This window comes from Callithrix jacchus, chromosome 11 (genome assembly GCF_049354715.1).
Source record: "Callithrix jacchus isolate 240 chromosome 11, calJac240_pri, whole genome shotgun sequence".
Taxonomy (NCBI): Eukaryota; Metazoa; Chordata; class Mammalia; order Primates; family Cebidae; genus Callithrix; species Callithrix jacchus.
Genome location: NC_133512.1, coordinates 64,825,169 through 64,852,716, shown reverse-complemented (window position 1 = coordinate 64,852,716; position 27,548 = coordinate 64,825,169). Strand labels below are relative to the sequence as shown.

General features: G+C 34.3%; 1 protein-coding gene across 3 annotated transcripts in view; it reads right to left on the bottom strand.

The window, feature by feature from the left end:
* SEMA3D (semaphorin 3D) overlaps positions 1 to 27,548 on the bottom strand; it is a 214,417-nt gene that overhangs the window by 50,484 nt on the left and 136,385 nt on the right. For all 3 annotated transcript variants that reach the window (XM_009002554.6, XM_078342090.1, XM_002751650.8), the window contains 4 exons: positions 26,535 to 26,663; positions 17,128 to 17,270; positions 2,943 to 3,057; positions 1,452 to 1,521 (listed from right to left, as the gene is read on the bottom strand). In XM_009002554.6, coding sequence (XP_009000802.1) covers positions 1,452 to 1,521; positions 2,943 to 3,057; positions 17,128 to 17,270; positions 26,535 to 26,663 — 457 coding nt within the window. The remainder of the gene's footprint in view (positions 1 to 1,451; positions 1,522 to 2,942; positions 3,058 to 17,127; positions 17,271 to 26,534; positions 26,664 to 27,548) is intronic.

Genomic DNA, 27,548 nt, shown 5'->3' with positions numbered 1-27,548 from the left:
GGGGTCCACATATTTTTTGAGAAAGTTTCATAGATGCTGGTACAACTTTTTTTTTCTTTTTCTTTTTTTTTTTTTTTTCAGACGGAGTTTCACTCTTGTTGCCTGGGCTGGTGTGCAATGGCATGATCTCGGCTCACTGTAACCTCTGCCTCTGAAGTTCAAGTGATTCTTCTGCCTCAGCCTCCTGAGTAACTGGTGTTACAGGCGCACACCACCACACCTGGCTAATTTTTTTGTGTTTTTAGTAGAAATGGTGTTTCACCATGTTGGGGAGGTTGGTCTCAAACTCCTGATCTCAGGTGATCCACCTGCCTTGGTCTCCCAAAGTGCTGGGATTACAATTCTGAGTCACTATGCTCAGAGATGCTAGTACAACTTTTAAGGAAGTCAGAGGGTCCCAGTGATAAGTACAGAAAAGCATTATGCAAAAAGAAGACAAAAATACAGGAGTAGAAACCAGGAAATTATCCTCACTTCAAGTCCTATTTTTACTACTAATTGGCTGCTCCTCTTTGAGCAAGTAATGCAAACATTCTTCGCCTAAATTAGTAAAGCAGTGAAATAGTCATAACCCCCACACCTATCTTTGTAGTGTAACTCAGAAATAATAACAGAATAGCATGTGATGATGTTTTAAAAGTTTAGAGTGTCCCATCTCATGATTATAGTCTCACCAATGGACTTAACCATTTATCCACGTATTTCCTTTGGACTACCACTATAACACATATCTTGGAAGTACTTACTATGATTAATATATGCACATATTTTTTTTTTTCTGAGACAGGGTCTTGCTCTGTCACTCAGGCTGGAGTGCAGTGACACCATCATGGCTCACTGCAGCCTCTATTCCCAGGCTCAAACAATCCTCTGACCTCAGCCTTGTGAGTATCTGGGACTACAGGCATGTTCTACCATGGCTGGCTAATTAAAAAAATGTTTTTGAGGGGAAAGACTGGGCCTCACTATGTTGTCCAGGCTGGTCTTGAACTCCTGAGGTCAAGCCATCCTCCCACTCTGGAATCCTGAAGTGCTGGGATTATAGGCATGAGTTACTGTGTCCAGCCTGCATATATCTTTTGCACCCAGAACATTTATTTGGGGACTTTAACTCACAGATACATTTGTTTATATGGGGAATGGCATATGCACAAGATTAGTCATTAAAACATTATATGCAGCAGTAAGGGTTTGGAAATAACAGAAATGTCTACATGCAGGGAGGGGACTGGTTAAATAACAGCGAATGCTATGCTGATGTAAATAGAAAAAGGAGAATTTTTACATTGATATTGAATGATTTTTAAGGAACACTAAATGAAAAGGTAAAATGAAAAAAAAATGTTTATGACACATTACTACAAAGGCAGGGACAAAATAACCTACAATTACATTGGCTTGCTTACATATAAAATTCCCTAGAAGCATTAAAAGCATTTTGTTGAACATACCTGGTTGTAGTAAAGACTCCATATACTACAGGATTTCTTTCATCTCTTGTGGGGAGTAAATAAATATCTTCTATTAAAGGGGAAAAATAAATATTTACTCTTATTTTTCAGTATTACATTTGCTTTTTTGTTAATAACACAACCGAAACTCTAAAAATCTAAATAGTATATAAGATTAAAATAACAGAGGCACTATATTATGCCTTGAGAAATCAAAAATAAGATTTTTTTTTCTCCCTGACTATGTATAGAATGGTACAATTCACAATCTCCAAGGCAGTTTTCAATTATAAAACTCTGATTTCATATAAAATAAAAAATACAAACCAAAAAATAGGTAATTTTTACCTTCTAGTGTAAAAAAGTTCTGTCCTATAATTGTGTCAACTTAGCAATTAATTTACCTTTTTTTCTGAGACAGAGTCTTGCTCTTTACCCAGCCTGGAATGCAGTGGCACAATCTCTGCTTACTGCAACCTATGCCTCCCAGATTCAAGCTATTCTGGGGACTCAGCCTTCCGATTAGCTGGGATTACAGGTGCCTGCCACCAGCCCGAATAATTTTCATATTTTTAGTAGAGATAGGGTTTCGCCATATTGGCCAGGCTGGTCTCAAACTCCTAACCTCAAGTGATCTGCCTGCCTTGGCCTCCCAAAGTGCTGAGATTGCAGATGTAAGCCACTGCACCCAGCCTGATTTACCTATTTTGTAACAATATGAAAATAGCTACCCCAAAATTAGTGCAATATCGATAATAAGTTATGTGCAAATAATATTCTTTAAAAGACTAATATGTGAATGTGATTATATACAAGAGGTCATCCATGATTACCGAATATATATTTGAAGCTTGTAAAATACACAATACTAATGAAATAATTCCCTGATATAGATTATCATTTTTACATTAAATGGCAAAAACAGGAACAAGTTCAAGAAGATAAAAGCTAATAGTGTAACATTATACACAACCAAAATAAAATCACTGTAGGACTTGGAAGGCGTTTTTGAGGCAGTGAAGAGAAGTGAAATAGAAGAAGCTGTCTACTGCTTCTGAGAATTCTTTTTATTAACAAGTTCAAGGGACAGTGTTCACCAAATCTCCTGTACTCTCCAGCAGAGGGCATCCACGGAATAAAGAATACAACTTTTCCTACCTATAAAAGGTGGCTTCTTTCAAAATGAAAGACTGCATCGAGAATGGGTGAACTGTGTAGTTCCACACCTCATATCTTTCTGTCTCTTGCTGTAGTTTTGTTTCCTTCACTTACTTTGAGGACTCTTATAAGGAGAAGAGTTACTGCATTACAACGTGTGCCCAGACCTAGAGAACTTCCATGTACTTTCTGTGTGAATTTTAGTAAGAACTATTCCTAAAAGATTTGCTGGGATATAATTAATCAGATATTTGGAGCTAAAGCAAAATACATGCCAAGTTACTTGATTAGGCAGTAAGGCTTTTCCAGGAAAGAAGAACAGAAGGAACTTACGAAGCTCATCAAAGTAAGTATCTGCCCCATCACTTCCAGGAATTGAGCAAATCAATCTGGCCTTAAGAAAAGTCGTCCACTTGTTTATCAGGCTGCGTTGTCCTCCTGCATCATTCTGACATGGGAAAAATAAATAAATATAAACATTTACCAACACAACTCTATCACTCACTAAAACTGGTGGCTATTACAAGTAGTGTTTTATTGATTGCTTACAATGACACAGAACCTAGATATTTAGTCCTTGAACTTTAAAAGAAGAAAAAAAGATAATACTGGCCCTCAACATTAAATGTTTTTCTCATGGTTAAATAAATTCAGTACAAGCAATTTAGCTCTATTGGATGAGTAGATGCATACAAGGCAATAGTAAATAAGGCAGCTTGAAATCAAATCCCACCTGCCAGTTTTTTGCTTCAAGACCTGCGAGACTATTTAACTATTTAAGTGTCTATTTTTTCTTTGATAAAAATGATAAATGCCTTGAAATATGGTCAGTTAATTTTTTTTGTTGTTGTTTTTCAGAGATTGGGTCTATCTGTTGTTCAGGCTGGAGTGAGTGATTATTCACAGGCAAGACCACAGCACACTACAGCCTCAAACTCCTGGCCTCAAGTAATCCTCCCATATTAGTCTCCTGGGTAGCTGATACTAGGTGTGTACCACTGCACCCAGCTGAAATACGGTTAGTTTGATGATTAAATGGGAAAAAAAGTCTATCAAATATTTAGCATAGTCCCAGGTAACTTGAGTTTAAAGAATGCTAGTACTGGCCGGGCATGGTGGCTCAAGCCTGTAATCCCAGCACTTTGGGAGGCCAAGGCGGGTGGATCACGAGGTCAAGAGATCGAGACCATCCTGGTCGACATGGTGAAACCCCATCTCTACTAAAAATACAAAAATTAGCTGGGCATGGTGGCGCGTGCCTGTAATCCCAGCTACTCAGGAGGCTGAGGCAGGAGAATTGCCTGAACCCAGGAGGCGGAGGTTGCAGTGAGCCGAGATCGCACCATTGCACTCCAGCCTGGGTAACAAGAGCAAAACTCCGTCACAAAAAAAAAAAAAAAAAAAAAAAGAACGCTAGTACTGACTTGCATATGATTTATAGGATTAAAGGCAATATTTGCATCCTTTAGCAATACATCACTTTATAGGCTTAAAAGTGTTTTTCAAATTTAACACCTAACACCAAGAGCACCTAATACCAAAGCACCTATGGTATGCAATACCCAGAGTGAATCATTTTTTACATTCCCTTCCCACTAAAGATATATTTTCCATAATTAATTTTCTTACTAATAGTTTATGTCAAGGCAACATAAACATATGCATAACACATATATAAAAACCATCCTTTTGCCTATACTCTCAGCACTTTGGGAGGCCAAGACAGGAGGATCACTTGAACAGAGTAGTTTGAGACCAGTATGGTCAACATAATGAGGTCTCATCTCTACAGAAATTTTTTAAATTAGCCATGTGTGGTGTTATGTGCTTGCAGTCCCCACTATTCGGGAGGCTAAATAGGGAAGATTGCTTAAGCCTGGGAGGTTGAGGCTGCAGTGAGCCATGTTTGTGCCATTGATTCCAGCCTGGATGACAGAGCAAGACCCTGTCTCAAAAGCAAACAAAACCAAAACCAAAACAATTCTTTTAAAGAATATTTATCTATATTTTCCATACTTTATTTTTACTCTGAAATGGTTCATTAAAAGTGTTCTTTAAGCATTTAGCTAAACATAAACACTTAAATCAATTAAAGAATAAACAGAATTATACTATTCAATAATTCAACATAAAAATATATGTTCTCATTTTTAAATTAATATATGGTTTGGCTCTGTGTCCCCACCCAAATCTCATTTTGTAGCTCCAATAATTCCCACATGTTGTGGGAGGGACTCTGTGGGAGATGACTGAATTATGGAGGCGGATCTTTCCCATGCCATTCTCATGATAATGAATGGGTCTCAGGAGATCTTATGGTTTTAAAAATGGCAGTTGCCCTGCATAAGCTCTCTTTGCCTGCTGCCATCCAGGTAAGATGTAACTTGCTCTTCCTTGCCTTCCACCATGATTGTGAGGCCTCCCCAGGCATGTGAAACTGAGTCCGATAAAACCTCTTTATTTTGTAAACTGCCCAATCTCCAGTATGTCTTTACCAGCAGTGTGAAAACAGACTAATACACCTTGTGAACACTGAATAAGTATGATTTTTCATTCATTTCACTCAACTAGCTCTGCTGAGCTTATAAAAAAATGAGACTAATATATTTAAATTACTATTGGAGCCATCTTTTCCAATAATTTATTTATATTTAAGTATAAATTATATAAAGTCACTTATTCTTCAATCAATCTATGTTCTGTAAAGTTAATGAGAAGTTAACTATTAAGTTTCAAGTCTGAATATCTAGAAATTTTCTCCTTTTATTTCTAAAATTAAACTAAATTAGAGAAAAGCATCTAAATGACTATAACAAACAAGAGGATTTGAAATCATTTAAATACTATGTTTGAAGAAAGGTGGAGGGGAAGAGGGAAAGGAAACCAGGGACCAGAGGTATCTTGATAGCCTTAGCACCTAACACCAAGAGCACCTATGGTATGCAATACCCAGAGTGAATCATTTTTTACATTCCCTTCCCACTAAAGATATATGTTCCGTAATATTTATGTAAAAATCAGTAATAATAATTATTATTTTTATTTTATCTTTAGGTTTATAACACGCAATTTTAAAATAATAACTTGGAAATTGAAAAGCAACAACATTCAATAAAATAGTTCATGTATCAACTAAAAAATTGGCACTTAAGGAAAAAACTATCATATCTCACAGTTTGCACTATGTCTCACTGTTTTAAATTTTAAATGATTCCAAATAATTATGCACTTACTCTTGGAACATGTGTGTAGCTGATTCATGTGTGCTGGAGGTTGACTATCCACACAAATATCCATATATACACATAGACATATATATATATATATATATATATATATATATATATATATATATAGTAGATACACAGTAGTAAACAGCAATTTAAAATCTAGACCAACAACACTCTTCTATGATTATTATATTGTCACTGATACTGTTTACAATTACTGGTAGGTGGTGATAATAAAAAGCATAATTAATAATTTTTAGTTGGTTATTAAATAATTTTTAATTCTCGCTAGAAAAATGCACTCCCTAAAATTCCCTCCAATCAGCTCCCGATATGTCACTAAATCTCTCTCACTGTTAAATAAAGACATGATTAATTAGTTAATAAATAAGAATAAAACATTAAAAAAGTCAGAATGGTATAGACTAAGGGCCAAGGAGTTTGAGTCTCCTCTAAAATTTCTTTATATTGGGAAAATGGCAAAAGCTTCACTGAAGAGTGGATTTAAAGCTAACTTTTTACAATAATAGATGGGACCAAACTACAGATGAGGAGATTGGTTCAGGAAGTATGTTCATCACTGGAAACTAGGGAAAAGGACAATGGGTGGAACAATGCAGAACATGTAGAGAGAACCAGTATAAATTGTGGTTAGATGAAGACTGAGATCAATTAAAATAGTGAAGGAAAAAGTTATAAAAGTAAATAGGGGTAAGATCAAGGAAAGCTTTAATGCCAAGCCAAAGTGTCTGTATGTTATTAAGTGCACATGAAGAACTACTAAAAAATTTAGTAATTGGCAAAGAAGTTAAATAATCAGTTTCCTTTTAAGAAAATATATAATATATTCTATATAGTGACTCTCTTATAAAAAAGCATGAGTCTGAGGCGGGTGGATCACAAGGTCAAGAGATCGAGACCATCCTGGTCAACATGGTGAAACACCGTCTCTACTAAAAATACAAAAAATTAGCTGGGCATGGTGGCGTGTGCCTGTAATCTCAGCTGCTCAGGAGGCTGAGGCAGGAGAATTGCCTGAACCCAGGAGGCAGAGGTTGCGGTGAGCCGAGATCGCGCCATTGCACTCCAGCCTGGGTAACAAGAGCAAAACTCCATCTCAAAAAAAAAAAAAAGCATGTCTGTAATTTGTCTTACATTTACATTTTATATACAATACCTTTATTATGAGTATTATTGTTAAAAAGTAAAGTATGTTTCAGCCATCTATTGGATGATTTCAGATGTCTGCAAATGCAGACAGATTTATCTAGATAGGACTTGTTTATAATGCCAATATCCTCAGATCTTTTAGGAATAGATATCTATACATTAATAAGAATGATCCTCCGATCATTTACGAATAGATATCCATACAATAATAGATATCTATACATCAAAAACATTGATGCTTTCTCCTAATATAACAACAAGTTCTGTGTCCACATATAATAGGATTCCAGTGAGAAGAGGTGTATCTGGAATTATCAGAATCTAAGATAATTTTAAATGAATTTAAATATATAAGATATTTTCTAATCTTCTCATGACTCTTGGCTTAGATCTTTTTAAGGTAACATATCTAATCTTTACATTTTTAGCAGCTTTCTAGTTGTGCTAAGCAGAGGCCTAGTAAAAACACTTTTATTTCAATGCATTATTATATATTCATGGTATTTATTAAATTGTCTTTGCCTAAATTTGTATATTTTGAGAGGTCAGCAGCAAATACAAAAATAACGTTGAGTCAATAAATATAAACATATATATCAGTGATCATGAATAAAAAGCCAGAGACTAAAGTTAAGTTTACCCATCATAGACTATGTGATGAAATTATTTTGCTAAATAAATACACATATAATCAGACTGTCTGCTTAATGACATTCCTTTAACAGGTATACACAGTATTACTTCATAAAAATGAGCAATCATATTTTCTTTTAAACATTTTACTGTGTAAACATGACAATAAATGTTCATTTTCAAACATTTCCTACCTTTCTATTGACAATTATCATTGATATTTAAGGTAACCATGAGAAAATTATAACTAGCAGAATAATCCTATCAAGATTTGTTGGACAGGAAAGGGATTTAAACTGTACCTGCATTTCTTTTAACCTGACAATAAAAGTAGAATTTTTTTGAACAAAATAATCTTAACTATCCAGCCACTTAGGAATAAAAGATAAAAAAAAAAATGACAAAACAAAAAAATCCAAGCCAAAGATGAAAGCCACCTGCTGTCAACAGGATAGCAAATATAGTTCCTGATATAATAACACTCAGGAATGGATTATAAGCATTTAATGACTGAATAGTAACTCTTGCAGACTTCCAGAAGCATGACCTGAGATGGAAAAGTTCAATTCACAAGGAGTTGTATTTCTCCTGTAGGGAAATGTCAGTTGGGCTGACTTTGTTGACCAATTCTCAGTCCCTGGATTTGTTTGCATATCCACACAATCCCCTCTAAGAACTTTAAGCCTAAAAGAAGGCTGAAAGGGAGGTAACCACTTTTGTACTAAATTGTCACCTCCTTGCTTATTTTTGTGAAGTTCTAAAGAATACAACCATCTCACTCACACAATAGATTTACTATTAAGATGTCAAAATCAGCAGTTCTTAGTCACCAGTCACTTCTGTGGGTCTTTACACTATTTATCATTCACTTTTTGTAGTTAGGTTTCCGAAAGCCTTGACACCCTCTAAACAAAGATGCAGATGAAAGTAACAAAGAAATTAAATGTAAACAAGCCTGATCACATGTGTTCAATTTGGGTGGTAAGTACAGAGAGTGCCTGTTTCCTTTTTCCTGTAACTTTTTATATGTTTGCAATATTTCTTAATTTTAAAATGGCTAATTAAAAAAAGAACAAAATCAAAGACAAAACAAATCACAATTTGCAATCCTTCATCAACTTTAAAATAAAGTACATCTGAGTCATTTGCCCGGCTGATGCCTGCACTTACAAATTACTAGGATCTTCCAATTATAGCATCTACTAATAGGTAGATCAGACCTAAAGCAGGGTAATATGGTATTACATTTTCTTCTGCTGTCCCAGCAAAACTCAAACGCTTATAAATCTTACATAGACATGTAAAGTAGCTAGCAGCTGTCACAAATGAACTTTCATTGAGTGTGTCTTTTGACCTTTGGGTCATTACTCTGTGTGCCATTAAACATGATTTTATCTATACATACCAACCTCTTCAAGGATGCCTCAGTCTTTTATAAACATTGTCATTTTGACCTATATATTAGATAACAGTGGCTTTTGGAAAATGTAATAATTGACTTTCAGCTCCTATGCTCTTAAATCCTGAAGATTTCATAAAATCAGTTTAATCTCCAAGACATTTGAAAACAAGTATTTTGTTAAGCTACTAATTTGTATTCAGAGATTTGTAACCCTATTAATGAATTTAAGTTGAAGGACACTAGGCTTTTCAAATAAATGGAATCTGCAGAATGACAAACCGTAAGAACTTTAAAAAAATGGTTGATGCTGGAATTAGAGGTTATAAATTGTTCTTTGCTTAAAATTTAGTTTTTTTACCTAATGCTGCTTTTCTATATCTTTTGCAAGCAAGAAAATGATTTTTTCAGACATTTTGAAAACCATAATCTATGCATCTTTTGTGTGCCCCACTCTCTGTTCTATCCATTAATACACTTGGGCTTATAGATTTTAGCTTGAATTAACACTACTCACCTTCTTTTGAAGTGTTATATAAATACTACAGTACTATAAATTAATAAAAACTAATTCCATTACTCAAACTAATACCAAGGCAAACACACAGGATTTCTATTGGCCATTTTTACAAATTCAACAAATAAGATTAGGGAAACTTAATACTTTTGTCTTTTTGATTTAATATCTGTTATATTTCAATCCATCATTCATATTCTTTGCTTGATTTGTTATTTACAATAGATCCCACAGCAACTGTCCAATCTATATCTATCTGTGTTGTCTCAATCTTCTCGGGGTTATTTCTAGGGACAGATTTTAGAATCTTTCTTTGAAAACTTAGTACAAATGATCTGCATGGGGCTGTATAAATAAATAATAATGATAAGGATAATCTAAACGCAGGGTGGCCTATTCAGAAGCTTGAAACTATGACCATGACATGGTAGAAACAAAAGTGAAACCTGGCAAGTGTATGCCATATACTAAAATGTATTACTATATTGTGAAGAAGATCTTAAATGAGGATATTTCAATACATTAAGTGAAATAATGGAAGATAGTTGTTATGCTCATTAAATCAAATGAAAGAACTATCCTGAACTTCCCGTTTTAGCCTCTCGGTCTTCTTTTGCAATAGTTGCAATGCTATGTTTCATGTACCTGGTTCATTGGGATTTTTAAACAAGGGTCTGATCACTAAAAAATAAAGTAGCTTATGCCAGTTATCTTTTTTGTTTTGCAGTATTATTTTAAAAATAATATGAATTTTTAAAATATGGCTGTGAGTTTTCACATAACTATATTTGGCAGTCAACTCAGGTAAGTTAAGCTGTAGAAACAAATGTATAAACAACTGTGTAACACAGAAACATATAACATGTAGAAACAAGTATCTCTTCATACCTCTGAAATTACAAGCATTTTTTTAATATAAAGAAAAATTTGTAGATACTGTTTCTCTTTATCAGAGGAAGATCTATTGGCATTTGCTCTTTACTGTTTTCAAAGGTTTTTGTGCCATTTCTGAGACTTAGGAATCGAAAAAAAGTTATTGACATCCAAAGCATAGAGAGTTTTACCTCACCTACTAATAATCTTGAAATACCTTAGAGGAAAAAAAATACACACACACACACACAAACACACACACACACACACACACACACACAGAAACTCAAACTTCTAAGGCAAAGGATAGGGGACAAAAACAAAATGAACACAAAAACCCTTTGTGGCAGGTATTCAACACAGCAGCTTTTAAGGGATAAATTTTATAGAGGCTTTCAAGAATTTTTTTTTTTTTTCTGAAAAAACACCTAGTATTTAGAGACGACTACTTGTAATTTGCCGTTAATGACTAAGCAAATAGAAATGGAGAACATGTTTTTCTAACTGCTTCAGAAACTCATAAAAATTATTGGAAATACAGAACTGATGTACTACACTATCCTCAATAACTTAGTTTCTAAGATTTAGCACGTTCAACTAGGTAAATCTAGGCATGTTAAGCAGTCTTTTTCAGGTAGAATCAGAGCTAATTCAATTTAAAAAATCTGTAGCAAACAGTATAAACCTTTTCCTAGGAATTTCTCAGACAGGAAAACAGATGGAAGTGAAGCAAAAGCACATCTGTAACTTGTGGGCACTAAATCTCTCATTTAGGTTGTAAGTGACATGCTGAAAGTAAGCACAAAAACCACAGCTCAACAGAGATCAATAAATACGGAAAGTGTCATCGGCCTAAAAACACAAATCTTCAAAGGCAGTAATTGTCCAGATAGGACCATATATCAAAATAGACAATGCAAGTGGAACTGAAGCAAAGGGCTATTAATGAGACCCCCAGGCAAGTTATGTGAAAGGCCCATCCGAACTGAATTCTTGGCATGGAGAAAAGGAAATACTGCAAAACAAAAAAGAGAACTGGCATAAGCTACAGCTGGAATCTGGAGTAGGCTCACATAAGTATAATGGACAGCTCTTCCAAAAATGAATAGAATTCAAAAGTAATGCAAAACAGCCTTGAGGTGAAAACTTTCAAGCAAGTCTTACTGAAAGAACTAGTATTTCCACCCATTAACTTAAAAGGTGGGTTTTGAAGGGAAACTACACACACGTATACACATGCAGAGTAATAAACATCACACAGACATAAATAACAGTATCTTGAAAGTACTAACTTGAAAAGTAAATAGACACAAATCTTTTCAGCGGGTTTATTTCATGCTATTTTGCCTGTTCATTCAATCAGCATTTAATACCTCATCAGGAAGATCTGTGTTATTTACCATCTACGAGAGCATTTCTTTGGGGTGTAAGTTGCACCATTTCGTGCTTCAAAATATTGACCGTTTCACAGTAGAAAGAATTGTAGAGTTTGACAAGGACTTTAGAAATTCCTCAAGGTGAAGCAATTTAGTGGAAAAATTTAGTAAGTGGTTTGACTGGCAAGTAGGAATACTATTAAAAATAATTCATTAAGAAATGTGCTCTACCATGTACAATTATAAACATGGTAAAAGTTTAAAAGATATTCTGTGGATCAAGGTACTTATTCTCCTCAGGCTGTCATTGATTGATATTGCCAAGTAAAATTATCTTTTAAGTCAGTTTATTTAATGTGTCTCTCTTCATTGATATCTCTTAACCAAAATTTGCATTGTTCAAATAATTTGTTCAATTTTCTCCAAATACTACTGCAAACTACTTTGACCATGTTCAGAAATAAGATTGATCCTCAAAGCACAAATACTCCTAAAGATAAAGAAAAATCATAATGATAACTTTGGCCTTTAAAAATAATAAAATGACATCTCTTTTTGATCACCTTTGGTAACTAACCTGCCCCTAACGCCACAAAATACATACACCACTAACATCGACACCAACTTCTTTTACTCCTAAGCACAGATAAGTTGATCTGGCTCCAAATGTATGTATGGTGTGTGTTTGTGTGTGTGTGTGTGTGTGTGCATGCACACGTGTTTGTGTACATGTGCATGTGTGCATATGTGTGATTGTTGGGATTAAATTCACTGTAGTGTGACCAGATATTTACATTATTTACATGTCAATCTCTTATAGTAGATTGTTACTTGCTTGAAAACGTAGATATCTAAGTCACCCTGATTTTCAGTAACTTCCTCAGTCATCCGTCACATCCAAATTCCTATTACCTCATTTAAGCCTTACATTTGCTTGGTAAAATCGTCCTGGAAGCAATAGGAGCCCGGTGTCATCATTTTTTTAGGTTAAGAAACTGAGAGAATGAGAAGTAGAGCAAGACGTAAGCCTAGATCTGATGTTAAGTTGACATTCGTATCATCCAGGCAAAGGTCATTGATGATATCCTTACTGCCAAATCTTATGCCTAGTCTTTTCTGACCTCTTTTCAATAAGCAACATTTTTGACAACTGCTTTCTTCTTGAAGCAGTCTTTTTTCTGACTTGTGACAACACTCTTGTCCAGTTTTCCCACCCAGCAATGACACAATTGCCTATCAATTGCCTTTGCAGACACTTTTCTCTGCTATTTCCTAAATGTCATTGTCCTTTTGGATTCCATCCTTGCCCTTTGATCTTGCATTACAAATCTTCCTGAGCAATGTCAGGCACTTCTATAACTTCAAGATTCACCAATATACTGGTGATTTTCAAATTTATGAGTCAAGACACTACCAAGCCTCAGGTTACAATTTCAACTGTGTTATTGTGCCCCCATATCTCAGAAGCACATCAAGTTCTTCATGTCCAAATATAAAAATCTATGCTCATAATTTTTTTATTTCCTGTCTCATATCAAAATATATCTGTTTGCACATATTTCTTGTCCATGCTATATCATCTCTGAATTATAATTGCCAATAATAAAAGGGTACTTGTCTACAGGGTGGGTATCAAAATCTGTATGATAGGAGCAAAATAATTAAAATGCATTAAAAATTCAGTTCGTGAGTCATGCTAGTCATATTTGAACACTAACATCTATATGGCTATTGTATTGGTTAGCGAAGATGTAGAACATTACCATCACTACAAAAAAGCTCTGTTGGTCAGCCCTACGTATACTAGGAAAATACTAAAAGAGCAGTAATAAAGTGAGGACCTTATAGAAATCTGCACACAGATTCTCTCTGAACTATCTCTTGAACTTACTCTGAGTGCTTGTCTCTTTGTTCCTGTTGTGTTTAGGGAACAACCTAACAGATCTCTCAGTCACAAAAATTTCTGGATCCAGATACATTCTTCAAATTGCTGCTAACTATATTTACCTATCTTGTCACTTCTCTGCTTAAAACATTTTATAATCCCTCATTGCCTACAGGATAGAGTTCACTCACTAACATGGAAACAAGACTTCTTATCAACTAATTTACCACTCTAATCTCAAAAGACATTGCTCCCCAGACACATCCCTTGAATTCCAGTTACAACAAGACTTCACTGTTTTATAAACAAAACAAAACAAAAAACCTGTCACAACACTGCCTGAAATGCCTGCCCTCCATTCCTTATTGTAGTCCCACTTCCCGATAGAACTCAATTAAAGCACCACTTCCTCCGTACACTGTTTTTGAGCTTCATTGAATCCTTAGAGTTCTCAGCTCATATCTTTATTACATCACATTATGATTATTTGTTTATATGTCTATTGCCCTCACCATACTATAAGCTTTTAAAGAAAAGGATCAGTAGTCGATTATTTAAACTAATTGTCTGGTATGGGGCATTTTGCACAAAAATTATTTTACATTTTGTTGCTGTTGAAATAATGAGATGATAAAATAATAAATAAAAGAGTTACAAAACTGAGAAGATTCACCTTTGTTCTGGAAATAATCTTTTAGCTATTTTTATATAATGTTTCTCTATTGCCAAAACCTTTTCCCCACCAATCACAATATACTACTAAGTCTGATAGTAATATCTTTGACAGGTCAATAAATCTCTTTTTTCAAGTCAATAAAACAATGGTTTTTTAGTTAGTAGCTAAAGATATAGGGAACTTTTAAATTATCAGCAGTTATTTACTGTGCTAAAACATTCAGTTAAAAATGAAAAAAAATAACAACTGTAACAGCAAAAACAACAAAACCTTAGTCTTTTCAAATATGTTCTGTGGGAATATGCTGGTGGAACAAATAGAATAAGGACTCCCATATTACTAAAAAATATTTGTAAACTCAGTGAGGCAAACACAGTTTACTCTTAGTTTCCTCTAACATGATCGCTTGCTTCTTAGATCTTTACTTGTATCTATTGAACTCAATTTTGTTTCATAGCATAGACGTGCATTCTGTTATTATTTGTGAAAATAAAAAAACAACATTATAATGACATTAGGTGGAAGAAACAACAGAAAGGAATATTAAGTTCCAAATAATGTCAGAATAATCTTTTTTTATGTGAAAATAAGATACAACAGCAACAATGATGCTGAGGTCTTTTTTTATTATTGCTAAACTTGCTACTATTTTGTAGGACATATAATCATATATATAAAATAAAAATTTTAAGTCATTCTTAGTGTTGTCAGTGAACTCTCCACTTGAAAGTCTCTTTTTGCCACAGCTTAATCTTAGATTATGTCAGAAACATGGGAAGCATATGCTATAATTAAGAAATTACATAGGAAGCATTTAGAACCAATATGTTGTAGACATTTGACCAATGGATCATATGTACAGTGAAAAATTATGATCATATGTATAGTGAGAATTCATTTAAAAGAGTGATTGAGTAAAGATGTACTAATTAATGAAGAACCTCTATTTTTTAAAGTAAATTCATCCATCATATATTCCTTTTTAAATTCATCCATCATATAATCCTTTTTGATCTCACAGTTTGTTAGCTTTTTAACCAAGAACAATATCATGCCAAAATCATGCTATGTGGCCTCAAAGGTTTCATGTATGTGTAATGAGAAAACTCATGTATGACAATTTTCTCTGCCTTTCCAGTTCTATATGTGTTTGTTCATAATATAAATAAAATATTCCATGGTTGACGTTTACAGAATAGGTTATAATTTTAATACAGGAATTTATATATGGGGCAACTAAAATTTTCTTTAATATATTTCTCCACCTCTAAGATTAACTTTCAGTATATTTATACTAGGGTAAGACATTAACCTTTGTTATAAATACATTTCCATTAAATGGATTCTATTTATCAAAAACTAAGCATTGAACTGGTGCACAAAATATATACTTACTCATTATATATGCTCATCTTGAAATTCATTTAATTGATTGAAAATCCCTTATTCTTTATTTAACGTAGCACATTTATACAGATAATGTCAATCCACAACACAGCTTTTCAGGGTCAGGATACTGTTGCTGTAAGGCATGCTTCAATACACTAACACACTACAACTATTCCAAACAACAGGCATTCATCTCTAGGCAAGAGACTTCAAGAGAAATTACTGTGAATTCTTAGACTCTGAAAGAGTGAGAATGCTTTTTAGAGAATCTGTCCCCTGAGGGTGAGGGGATCAGTGGGAGACAGCATTATTGGCTAGGACACTAGGTAAAGAATGATCTGGGCTCACAAGCTGGCCTCATTCAAAAGCCATGTTTTCATTAGCACTTTTAAGTGCAATGATGGTTTGTATTTTTGTCCCTGAAAGTGTTCAGAAGCCTGAGGGTACAGATTGAAATAAAAAGTGATAGGTTCAGATGGAAGAAAATAAGTTTGTACAAGACCAAAGAAAGCCTCCCACTGAGAGTATCTATTAACAGCTCTTCCCCTTAATAACTGAGTTGATGCAATAGGTGTCTATTTAAGAAAAGTTATTTCAGTGGAGACAAATCTAAGCAGAAAAATAGTACATTAAAGTCAAAGTATGACTCTAGTAGCATTACTATTCCATAAATCTTGTATTCAGTCTAGAGCTTTGGTGGCACAATATGGAAAACTCTCATAGAGTATCTGTGTTTTTCTGTAATTTACATAAAATGGCAAGATTAAAAATTGATTTCATGTTCTTCAAAATAAATATTTCACATTGTGGTTGTCTTTTTCCTCTTAACCTCATTTTCTTTCAAATCCTAATCTATATTAAAGGTCTAGAAAGTATTTAATAGAGTAATAACAAAATAAAATGTTAAACTTATTTGATACATGTAAATATATATAATTTTAAATGTGTGACGTGTGTGTTGCTAAAACTATAGAATATAAATCTGTTGATGCTTAAATTACTCTGGGGATTATGTTGTTACTTTCATTTCAATTATTTAACATTGTATAAAAACATTTTAAGCTCCACGAATCAGGATGATGCAGTGATATTACTGGAAATAGCAATCACTGGCAAAGGAATAGCCTTCAATAAAAGAAGTAAGCTGCCAAAGAGGTGTAACTCACACTAGGGAAACACTTCAGGACTGCTCGAAAAAGATAATATTTGAAAAATGTGAATCCTTTTTTTAAACTTACACATCTAGGATAGTATGAATCATACCATTTATGAATAATGGGCAGTAACTTTGACTTAAACCTTACACGGTTTTTTCATACATACATATATATATATATATGCTTTAAGTAAAATATATAAGTATATCTTGCCTTACAAACTCTTCCAACTCGAGAAATTATGGTCTTATCGGAGGTACTGCCTTCTTGAGATGATTCACGAAAGAAGAAATATATTTTATCATCATCTGGATTGTAGGTGTCTGGTATGGGGAAAGTTCCAATAAATTTTGCTCCTGTTTGAAAGAAAAGAAGCTATAAATTAAGATACTGAAACAATCCTGTCATCATAGTATGGTGGTATTTCCATGTAAAACAATCAGCAGCGTAGAATTTTTGAAAAATGAACCATGAGTGGGATGTGGGAAATGAGATGTGTATACAAATAAACATGATACAATGTAGAAATATGTGTCAGCATAAAGAGGTACAGAACAAGTTCTCCAGGAATTCCGGAGAGCAGGTGAGAACATGACTAGACTAAATTAATTGTCGGTCTTTTTAGATATGCAGTTGTTATGATTTTATATTCTCTTTCTGTATAAAGGAGTCACTGTTTATTAACCACAATGTCTTTCATAAAGGGCTTAGGAAATACTATAAACCTAGCACTCATTTTGACATACTGTGATGTATTTATACTTAGATGCATTTTGTGTAATTGCTCAAGGGGTATAAAAATGGAAACAACCAATAGTGCTTGGGTAAGTCCAGTATAGGCTCTAGATAAACTTCCTGAGTTTATATCTTTTCTCTGCCACTTACTGGAATGGTGACCTTTGTCACATTATTTATCTTTTCAATGACTCAATTTACTCATATATAATTTAAGACTACCAACTACCAATGTCATCTAACTAGTAAGAGAATTTATATGATTACCAAGTGAATATACATGTGTGCGTGTGTGTGTGTGTGTGTGTGTGTGTGTAGCATTCAGCATCAAAGGCTAATTATATAACAAGTGTTTGATAAATGTGATTTATTATTATGATATTTATGGGGTTGATAAGCATTATCATTATTATGACAATACACAGAGGCTAATAGAAAATTGAGTACATCCATGTACTTGTAAAATAATATGTCATTATTAAAAATTTAGTAGATCTGCCATGTGTGTACCTACGCAACTGTCTTGCATGCTCTGCTCATGTACCCCAAAACCTATAATCCAATACAAAATTAAAAAAAAAAATTTAGTAGATCTATATTACTGACCTGAAAATATGACCATAATATATGCACAGCATAAAAATGTTTACTATATGATAAATCCCTGTGCACTGTATCAATGACAAATCTATTTGGGTTGCTAACTCCCTGTTTAAGAGTTACTATGCATTTTAAGTCTTGGTTTTGAATAATCGTAAATTAACCAGATAACAGGTCAGTAATACGATGATACTAGTTCAGAAATAATTGGATTAAAGGAAAGAAAACAGAGAGTATGGTTATTGGGAAATGATGGGAAGACTTTAAGTAGAAAATGTGTGGTACCTGTAAAGAAGCACAGAGCACTGACTTTTTAAAAATAGAAGTAAGAGAAAATAGAAGCCAACAAGTTTTAAAAGAAAATAAATTGATGGGAGGTGAAAAATATCAATATTGCTGTTTCTAGCATTTTGCCTAGAGCTCTGATTACCCTGAGCCCCAGGTGTAATGAAAATCACTGTCCTGAAAATGTGTAGCAATTGGCCAATAGCCCAGTAAAAGAAAGCTTCACAGTAGCCTTCTTCAATAGACAAAAATCAATGTTGGGTTAGGTATGGTGGCTCACGCCTATAACCCCAGCACTTTTGGAGGCTGTGACAGATGAATCACTTGAGGTCAGTAGTTCAAGACCAGCCAAGCCACCATGGTGAAAAGCTGTCTACTAAAAATACAACAATTAGCCTGGTGTGGCAATGCATGCCTGTAAGCCCAGCTACTTGGGAGGCTGAGGCATGAAAATCGCTCGAACCCAGAAAGCGGAGGTTGCAGTGAGCCGAGATCATATCAGGGAAAAAAAGAAAAAAAAAGATAATGTTGGGTTCCAAGCCATGGGTAGTCAGTCATTATCATCTCACTCAGCTTCTCTGGGTTGGCCTTGTGTCTCCCAACCAATCTCTTCTCTGCTCTAGTGCACAGCTTTGAAAGGGAAAAAGGAGGAAAATATATTCATGACCTTTCTTCTCTTTATTCTATATTATTTCCCGGTTTTGTTTTGTTTGTTTGTTCGGTAAATTGGAACTTCAGTGGACTCTTATATCCTTGATAATCTCACTTTTGTACTGTTTTTCAAAAATATATAACAATAAAATTTTAGAAACCCGCAGAAAATATTTTATTTTATTTTTTCGAATTAATCTCACATTGGCAAGGCCCATTAACAATTCCATTCAAGGTCCCCCATCCTGGTCCTCTTTCAAATTGTTGGCAAATCACAAACACTTGGTTTTGATCACTGAGCAAAGTAAAAAAAAATTTTTTTAAATCACAAACTAACACTTCTTTTTTTTTTTGAGACGGAGTCTCTCTCTGTAGCCCAGGCTGGAGTGCGGTGGCGTCAAGTCGGCTCGCTGCAATCTCCACTTCTCGGATCCCAGTTCAAGCAATTCTCCTGCCTCGGCCTCTGGAATAGCTGGGCTTACAGGCACGCGCCACCATGCCTAGCTTTTTTTGTATTTTTAGTAGAGACAGGGTTTCACCGTGTTGGCCAGGCTGGTCTCGAACTCCTGACATTGTGATCCACCTGCCTCGGCCTCCCAGAGTGCTGGGATTACATACAGGCATGAGCCACTGCACCGGCCAACACTTCTTATTTTTTATTTAAATACATTTTCTTTTGAAAAGCAACTCTTTGTGGAATCAAATTGTTCTATATATGTGAGATTAGAATTTCTGAAACCTAAGAAAACAAAGAATAATGTATTTACATATTACTATATTCAAGGAACTTAGTGCAAAAAAGGAAAACTATTAGAATCAAATAATATAAGAGTGAATAAGAACACACACTCTATATCAAACCAAATATAATCTGGATTAAGGAAATACTGACATATGGTCAAGACATGGCTAAGGAGAATGCCTAGCTTTGATTTTTCCACTGACTTGAAATGATTTTACAATAATGAACAGAGAAAACCAACCAATTGTGGGCTCCCACAAACACAGACCAGGGATGAATATCATCTATAGAACTTTTTGAATTTACAGATGCTTAAATTCAATGCTGCCAAACTGGATGGAAATCTCTAGCTGAACTCGCATGCATATTTTAAACATATACAAATACAAAAATAAATAAAGCCCTATGTATATAAGGGATAGGTAAAAGACACATTTAGACTCATTAACTCAAGATCAATAATATAGCTGTATGGATGGACAGGGGTCATAGCGACTGAATAATAAATTCTTAAGTAATTTGAATGAGAAAAAATATATAAATATAAAACTATACAGAAATTATAGGAAATGATTGGCTTTCCTTATCTTCACAAATATCTGGGATTAAAATCGGTACTAACATGAGTAGAATTTATTGTAACACTTACATGTAATTTATGTAGAAGTTACAGAGTGTGATAGCCCTTGAAATGTTAGTTTCCTATCAAACCTACAAAATGATTGAATTTATAATTTAAAAAACAACATAGTGGTACAAAGAGTATAATCTTCTCTCTAGAGAGAAAATGAAAACTCAGTGATTTGAAACAGAAAAGCCTAACAGTTAAAAGGAATACCAATATGAAGGAGAGAGTTGCTTATAAAGCTCTCCTCAGTCACTCAAATGGGAGAAAGAGTTACATGAGCTGATCACTGTTCACTTGTTTATAGAGTTCAATTAAAAAAAATGAAAATAGCAGAATTATAAAATAGAACAGAATGATAAAAGGAGTCTAAAATAAGTATAAATAAATATGACAACTCATTGTCATATTGCTGAAATGCATGGGACAACCCACTTCGGATATGAAAAACATCATCCAAATGTTGAAAGGTATGGCTATTTGAAATAGCCAATAGGTAGGCTATGACACTGGTCTACATTTCAGAAATTATAGTATGACATCAGTGCAGTGGGAGGAGAAAAGAGCATGGATATTTTTCCAAGTGCTATTTATTTTACCTTTCAACTAATGTATACCATAAAAAATGTAATTCTGTTTATTCAGTCATTGTTGATTTTACTGAACTCTATTAAATATTGGCTCTCTTACAAGTACTGTAAAAAATTGTTTTGGAGGGAAATACTGAAGGTGTTGAAGCTAAATATTTGTTGTATAAAGAAATATAATTATGAGAAAAAGTGTTACTATCAAGTAGTGCTTTATTCTGTGATTTAAATAGCATACTTGAGAGTTAAAAATAAATACAAGCTGCAGGAACAGTTTCTTTCTTGCAGATTTTGTTGAGGTCTGGTCTTAGAACTCTGATGTTAGTATTTTATGATAGAAATGTTCCTGATTTGCTGCCAAATTTGTAAAAATAGGCATCATTTAATCAGTGCATAGTTGATGAATTAAACAATTTAAAATTATACCAGTAGGCACCTGGGCTTTATTATAGCACATTTTCTCCATTTGGCATTTGAAGTACATGTCCCAATAGGAATGCAGTTTGAAATAGTTCATTTTCAGATTAACTTCTAGCATAAAACCAAGAAGCACTGCCAAATGAAAATGGCATAAACTCATGTGGCCTGCAGCACACACCACTTTCCTTTCTCCCTATGAACTTCTCTTCATCCAGATGAGCACACTATCATTATTTCACAGATAGTAAGTTCCTAACTTCCTTTTGTTACTTCTTATAATATCATTTTCCTATTATTCTTATTTAATGTTCTCCTTTCATGTGGAAGGAGAGTTTTCACACAACAGATCACCCCAAGAGAAACGTCAAATGAAAACTGTCTCCACATGTTAAAAATGAAAATTTAAAACACAAGTTCTCATCTATTCCAAGAAAGAAAACAAAAACATATGCACGCATCTGAGGCGTTATTGTTTGTTTTCATCTTCCAAGTGGTCACACTTCTTAGTTTTATCCTAAAATTCTAACAAAAGCTCAACTGCATTTGAGTAAACACCCTAGTTTGCATCTATATTCCTATTTCCTGTATGTTTTAGGATTAAGTTGATAAATCAGTCTGGAACCATCAAAGTCTTCATTTAGAAATGCCCATAAAAGTACCATTAAAGAAAATGTTTCTACAACTTCAAATAAAAACTGCCTCAAAGACGAAAAAAAAATAATCTTTGCCACTTTGTATCCTCCTCCTAAAGTATTTGCTAGGTGGATCAGTATCTTAAGAAAGGAATCAGGATTTCTACTTCTTAAGTCTTGAAACTGGATTAAACAGCCCTAGACAAATTCTGACAAGGATCCTTGCACTGTTAAGTGGTTAGCTGATCTCACTCTGGTTAATGCCAAGTGGGGCACAGAACACAATATGGCATGCACACATGTATCCAGAATTTTAAACTCCCTAAGTGGTTCAATGATAAAAATGGATTTATACAAGATTCATGTAGTATCATATTAAAAATATTATTCTTTAGAAGATGCATCTTAATAGTTAAATACTAAATTGTTGCAGTTCATCTGTATTCTCTCTCCTCACACTCCTGACTCCAGACAGATGACCCCATTGACTTTGGACCATAGGCTGACTGGATCTGGAAAATGGCCATTTCTCATGAAGGACAGAAATGTCCTCTGAGCAAGCCAATGCTTTGTCTTATTCCATCAGGTCTCTCTTCATTATAAGAATATCACCATTTCTATCATTTCTCCCCTTCCTCTGCCCTAGTTTCTGTGCACTGGGGAACTCCTGAATGACTTGAGTCTCCTGAAGCATTTGTGCTCTTCTAGTTCTGGCCTGACTCTCCCTCAGCAAACATCTGACTGGCTGCTTATACTTTGCCTGGCTCCAGCTAGGCTGCCTAACTCATTGCTTGCCAAACTCCGTTTTCTTTGTCTGTCCTACTTCCTACTACCAGACTCACATCCTTGGTTTGCTGTTGCCATACATGGCATGTACATATGGCCCAGTTTGTAGTGAGGCTGCAAAGAGCAGGGGAGATGCCATCAAAAGAGCAGAATTTGAACTGATGAGCTCTATCAGACAATGGAAATGATACAGTGTTGGGAGCTACATATGCATATTTGAGCTTCAAACTCACCTCCACTAGCTGTTTATCAACTATTATCTGACATCTACTATACTACCAAATGTAGACTGCAGGTAGTAATCTCTTAGGATTATAACAGTCAATAAAATAGCACTTTAAATGTGCCAAGATTAGGACTAGCATGGATATTACATAAGTGTATAAGATAACTTTGATATTATATAAAATAAATATTATAAAATAAATTTGAATGGGGAGAGATGAGTGATAGGGAGATCAGTTAGTAAACAATAAAATGGTGATGATAAAAAGGAAATGAGGTAATGAAGACCTATAGGAAGATGGTAACCATAGAAAGAACAAGGTCAACAGATATTTTCAAGGAAGTAAAGGCTCTTAGTAATAGATTAGATAAAGGAGAGGAAGAAGAGAAAGGAATCAAAGATAACTCCAAGGTAACTGGGTGGATGAAGTCAAGAAAGTTAAAATAGATAAAAATCAGGAAATCTATAATGAAGGACAGTTTTGAAAGAAGAAACAAGATGTATAAAGTTCACAAGATTTTAGACTTTAGATTCAATTAAAGCAAAAGGTAATTAAACCACTTGTAAAAATCTTAAAACAATTTAACAGCACAATCAAAATTAAGGTTTAAATATCTTGATTTTTATATAGAACAATCGTCTTTTTTCTTTTAATCTAGAATAAAAATGGAAGTCATCCAAATAAATTATTTTTAAGGCCACTTATTTACAGGAAAGGTTGGAAACACAATTTTAGGAACACTGGAACACAGGAAACAGTTGAAACTATTCGGATGGATGAGCTCACACAATTATGAAGTGTAGAGGGAGAGAATGAAAAGGTGGTCAATAATATGAAATGCTAAAGAGATGGTAGAGAATCACTCGGCACTCAGGGTTTTAGCCCCACTTCTACCTCTGCTACCTTCAGGAATAATAATGATCATGATGATTATATTGACACTAATTCAGCTCTTAAAATTGTCTTCTAACAGACTTATGATTTAATTTAATCTTTATAATACCCTGTGAATAGATGCTATTGTTAATTGATTCTATATTTACAGACAAAGAATTTGAATGGACAGAAAGGTTTGACCAAGGCACCATTCAGCAATTAAACACAAATAAATACATTCCACAGAAACAAAGCTATAACTTTGGCCTAAACTGGGACACTTTTAAGAGTAAAAGAACAGAAGTGAACTGCAAATGTCCTGGGAAAAGTAGGTCTTATAATCACCCTGACTTTTAACCACTAAGTAGTCTGTCTTGAATCTTCTAGAACCATAAAATTTAATTTTCTGCATAGTAGTCATTTGCTTGAATTCTGTCAATTGAGAATTCCTCTACCATTTATCTTTTCTCCTGTCTTTAATTTCTTCCATTCTACTGGCTTCTTTAATTGCCAACTTTCCCACATCCAATTCTCTTGAGCTGTGCCTCACATCCTTGGATTCTTCTATTTACAAACCAGTATCTTCTCTCTCAAATACTCTCTGCAGTATATTCTCATGCCCATCCTTACTTTCACTACCTTTGTTGCTATCCCTTTCTCATTTCCCTATTTTCACTCAATGGCCTGTGTCTCTCTGTCCTCGTCCTTCTTTAGTCTTCCTTTCATGTTATTCCCTTTATGCTACTAAAAAACATGCCATTGTTTCTGTAAGTTACCTTTAGAAAACAAAGTTCTGACTCCCTGATTAAAAAGTAAGCCATCATGGTTTCAAGATAATATTTGCAGCTTTGTAGCCTTGTCTCCCACTCTTGCTTTATGCTCCAGGCTGAGTAAGGTATTCATCATCCCTGAGGTCAGTGACCCTCCGCTATCTATCTGTGCAGGCTGCATGGACAGAGTAGCACCCAGTAGGCAATAAGGCCTCAGAAGTTGTTTACTAAGGGAATTTTTAAACCAATTCCAAGGTTTCCTACTCTCTAATCTTCTTCATACAGAACTAAAAATAGCATTTCTAGATAAATAAAGTTGAATGCATACTTACTACATTTATTGTATTGACAATGCTGCTGACATATTAATGAATATGTTACAGTTAAGGAAAAAATATTATTGTCTTTTAGAAGAGGGGAAACGTGATGGTATTTGCCATCCCAATACAGAGATACAATCTTATATGTCACTATAAGCTGTAAAAATATCTCTTTACTCAAATAGTTATCTAAACTATTCTCTAGGTGATATCTAAGAAGTTACTTTCAAATCATGTAATTCCACAAAAATCTGACAATGCACAGAAAGATAGCTTTGCTTTGCATGTGTGTCAATAAATTAATGGATAATCACATAGTCAGGGATATTCTATATTTGTTTTTTCTTTTAAGACTACCTATTCAGGGTACTCTTTTGGCCAAGGAGAATCACATTGTTGTGTAAACAAATAGATCTGTGCTTTTTGATTAAAGAAATGTTTTCAGAGTGTTTTCCCTTTTGTTTATGTTGTTATTGCTTAAAAGGCACTGAGAGATAGAGAGATAGCCCCTAGGAAATCTCTATCCTGGTATCCTTCACTAAAGCCCAATATTTATCATGGGAATGAGAAATATCTGCCTGCTTAAGTTATAGTGTTATTTCATTCTGTCATGCAATGGAATAAAGTCATATATTAGGGTATCATGACAAAATTTAATCTGTTGTAAGACGGTGGTAGGGAGTGCGGTGGAGTGGGGTGCTTTGTAATGGTCCTTGGATTAATAAAATAAATAAATTTATAAGTTCATAGGTTTCTTATGTTTTTTTAAATTTTTTAACTTAAAATACTGTGTGATTCTTAAAATAGTAATCAGACAATGTTATGTCAATATTAATATGCTTAAAATTTTTGAAGAGAAGTGTCTTAACCCAAACGTATATTATTTTTAAACAACAGAAGTTAACATGCAATCTAACCCCAGTTCATTGGGCTAACAGACAGTACATGTCTTGGTCTTTACACAGACTGTAAGCATAAGATTGCCAGCTTGAATCCTCACTCTGACTCTGACAAGTTGTAAGACCTTGACCAAATTACTTCTCTGTACTTCAGTATTATTATAGCATAATAGTTTATGCTTCTTAAAGCATAAAATAATGATATATCCCAGATAACATGGTGAATATTTAAAATATCAATTAGAGCATAGAAGACTGTTGGGAATAGCACACAATAAATATTAAGTATTACTGTATAAACAAAAGGTTTTGGAGATTTGTCTTCGAGGAGAATTATTTCAAATGTATTTTCTAATGTTGAGCTAAATCAAATCTTCCAAAAACACATTTGAATGAATAATAAGGCACTTCTTATCTATCCTAAACCAAAGGCAAGACAATCAAAAGTGAAAAAAAATCACTAACCATTGAGCCAGTAGTACTCTGAAATGTCAGTTCTGATGTAGTGGTGGTTATTAGGAGGCCCAAGGGATCGGGTAAATGCGGTTTCTTTGCCAAGGAAATCATACGCTGTTCCAGAGTAGAGGTTCTCGTCTGGGAAGGAGAAAAAAGTACACAGGGATTTTAAGAGTACAGCAGGAGATGCTATTTAACATATACAAACGTCACAGCATGACACCAAAGATGTTTGTTGCTTAATAACAGAATGTATTGTTTCATAAATTTCACATTCAGATTTTGAAAATGTAGCTTAGTTGAAGAAAGGATAACTCAATTTACTTTGGTAAGCTGATACTAGATCCTTGAATATAAAACAGGCCAAATTCTAGTTGCATATGCATTAGTTTCCCTTTTGAGTAAATAATAATAAGTGATTCCTCTTTTTCTTCTCCCCACAAACAATTCAAAGAAATGTCATAATTAGGAGTTCCTCTTTAGAATAAGACACAAAAAAATATGAAAAGCTAAAGGCCATAATGAGGAATGGATTGTGTAATTACTATTTTCTTAACTGACACAACCTCAATGACCACAAATTTTCTTTTCTTAACCTCTGCTGAAAGGGAGATTTCAGCACTAAAGTCATTGTGATTATAACATGTTGCATTCCTTGTAGCTAATCATGTCTCTAATAGCTCTGATAAACAGGAATTCTTGAAAGGGGAAAGATGTTGCCATTACTGCATACCAAACTTCCTCTGTTATTTGTGTGAAGTGCATATCCATGTTTCAACAGAGAGAAAAAGAAAGAAAAGAGAGAAGGGAGGATGCCAAAAAGAAAAAGGGAGAAGAACAAAGAAGACAGGAGAAGGAAAAGGAGGAGAGAAGGGATGGTGAGATGGAGGAGGAAGAAGGGAAATAAGAGGAAGAGGGAAAAAGTGGAGGCAGGAGGGCGGAGGACAGAGAGAAAGGAGAAAAGGCAGGGTAGAGAGAGGAAGAGGATGGAAGGAAGGGGAGTGAGAAAAGCATCAGGGATGG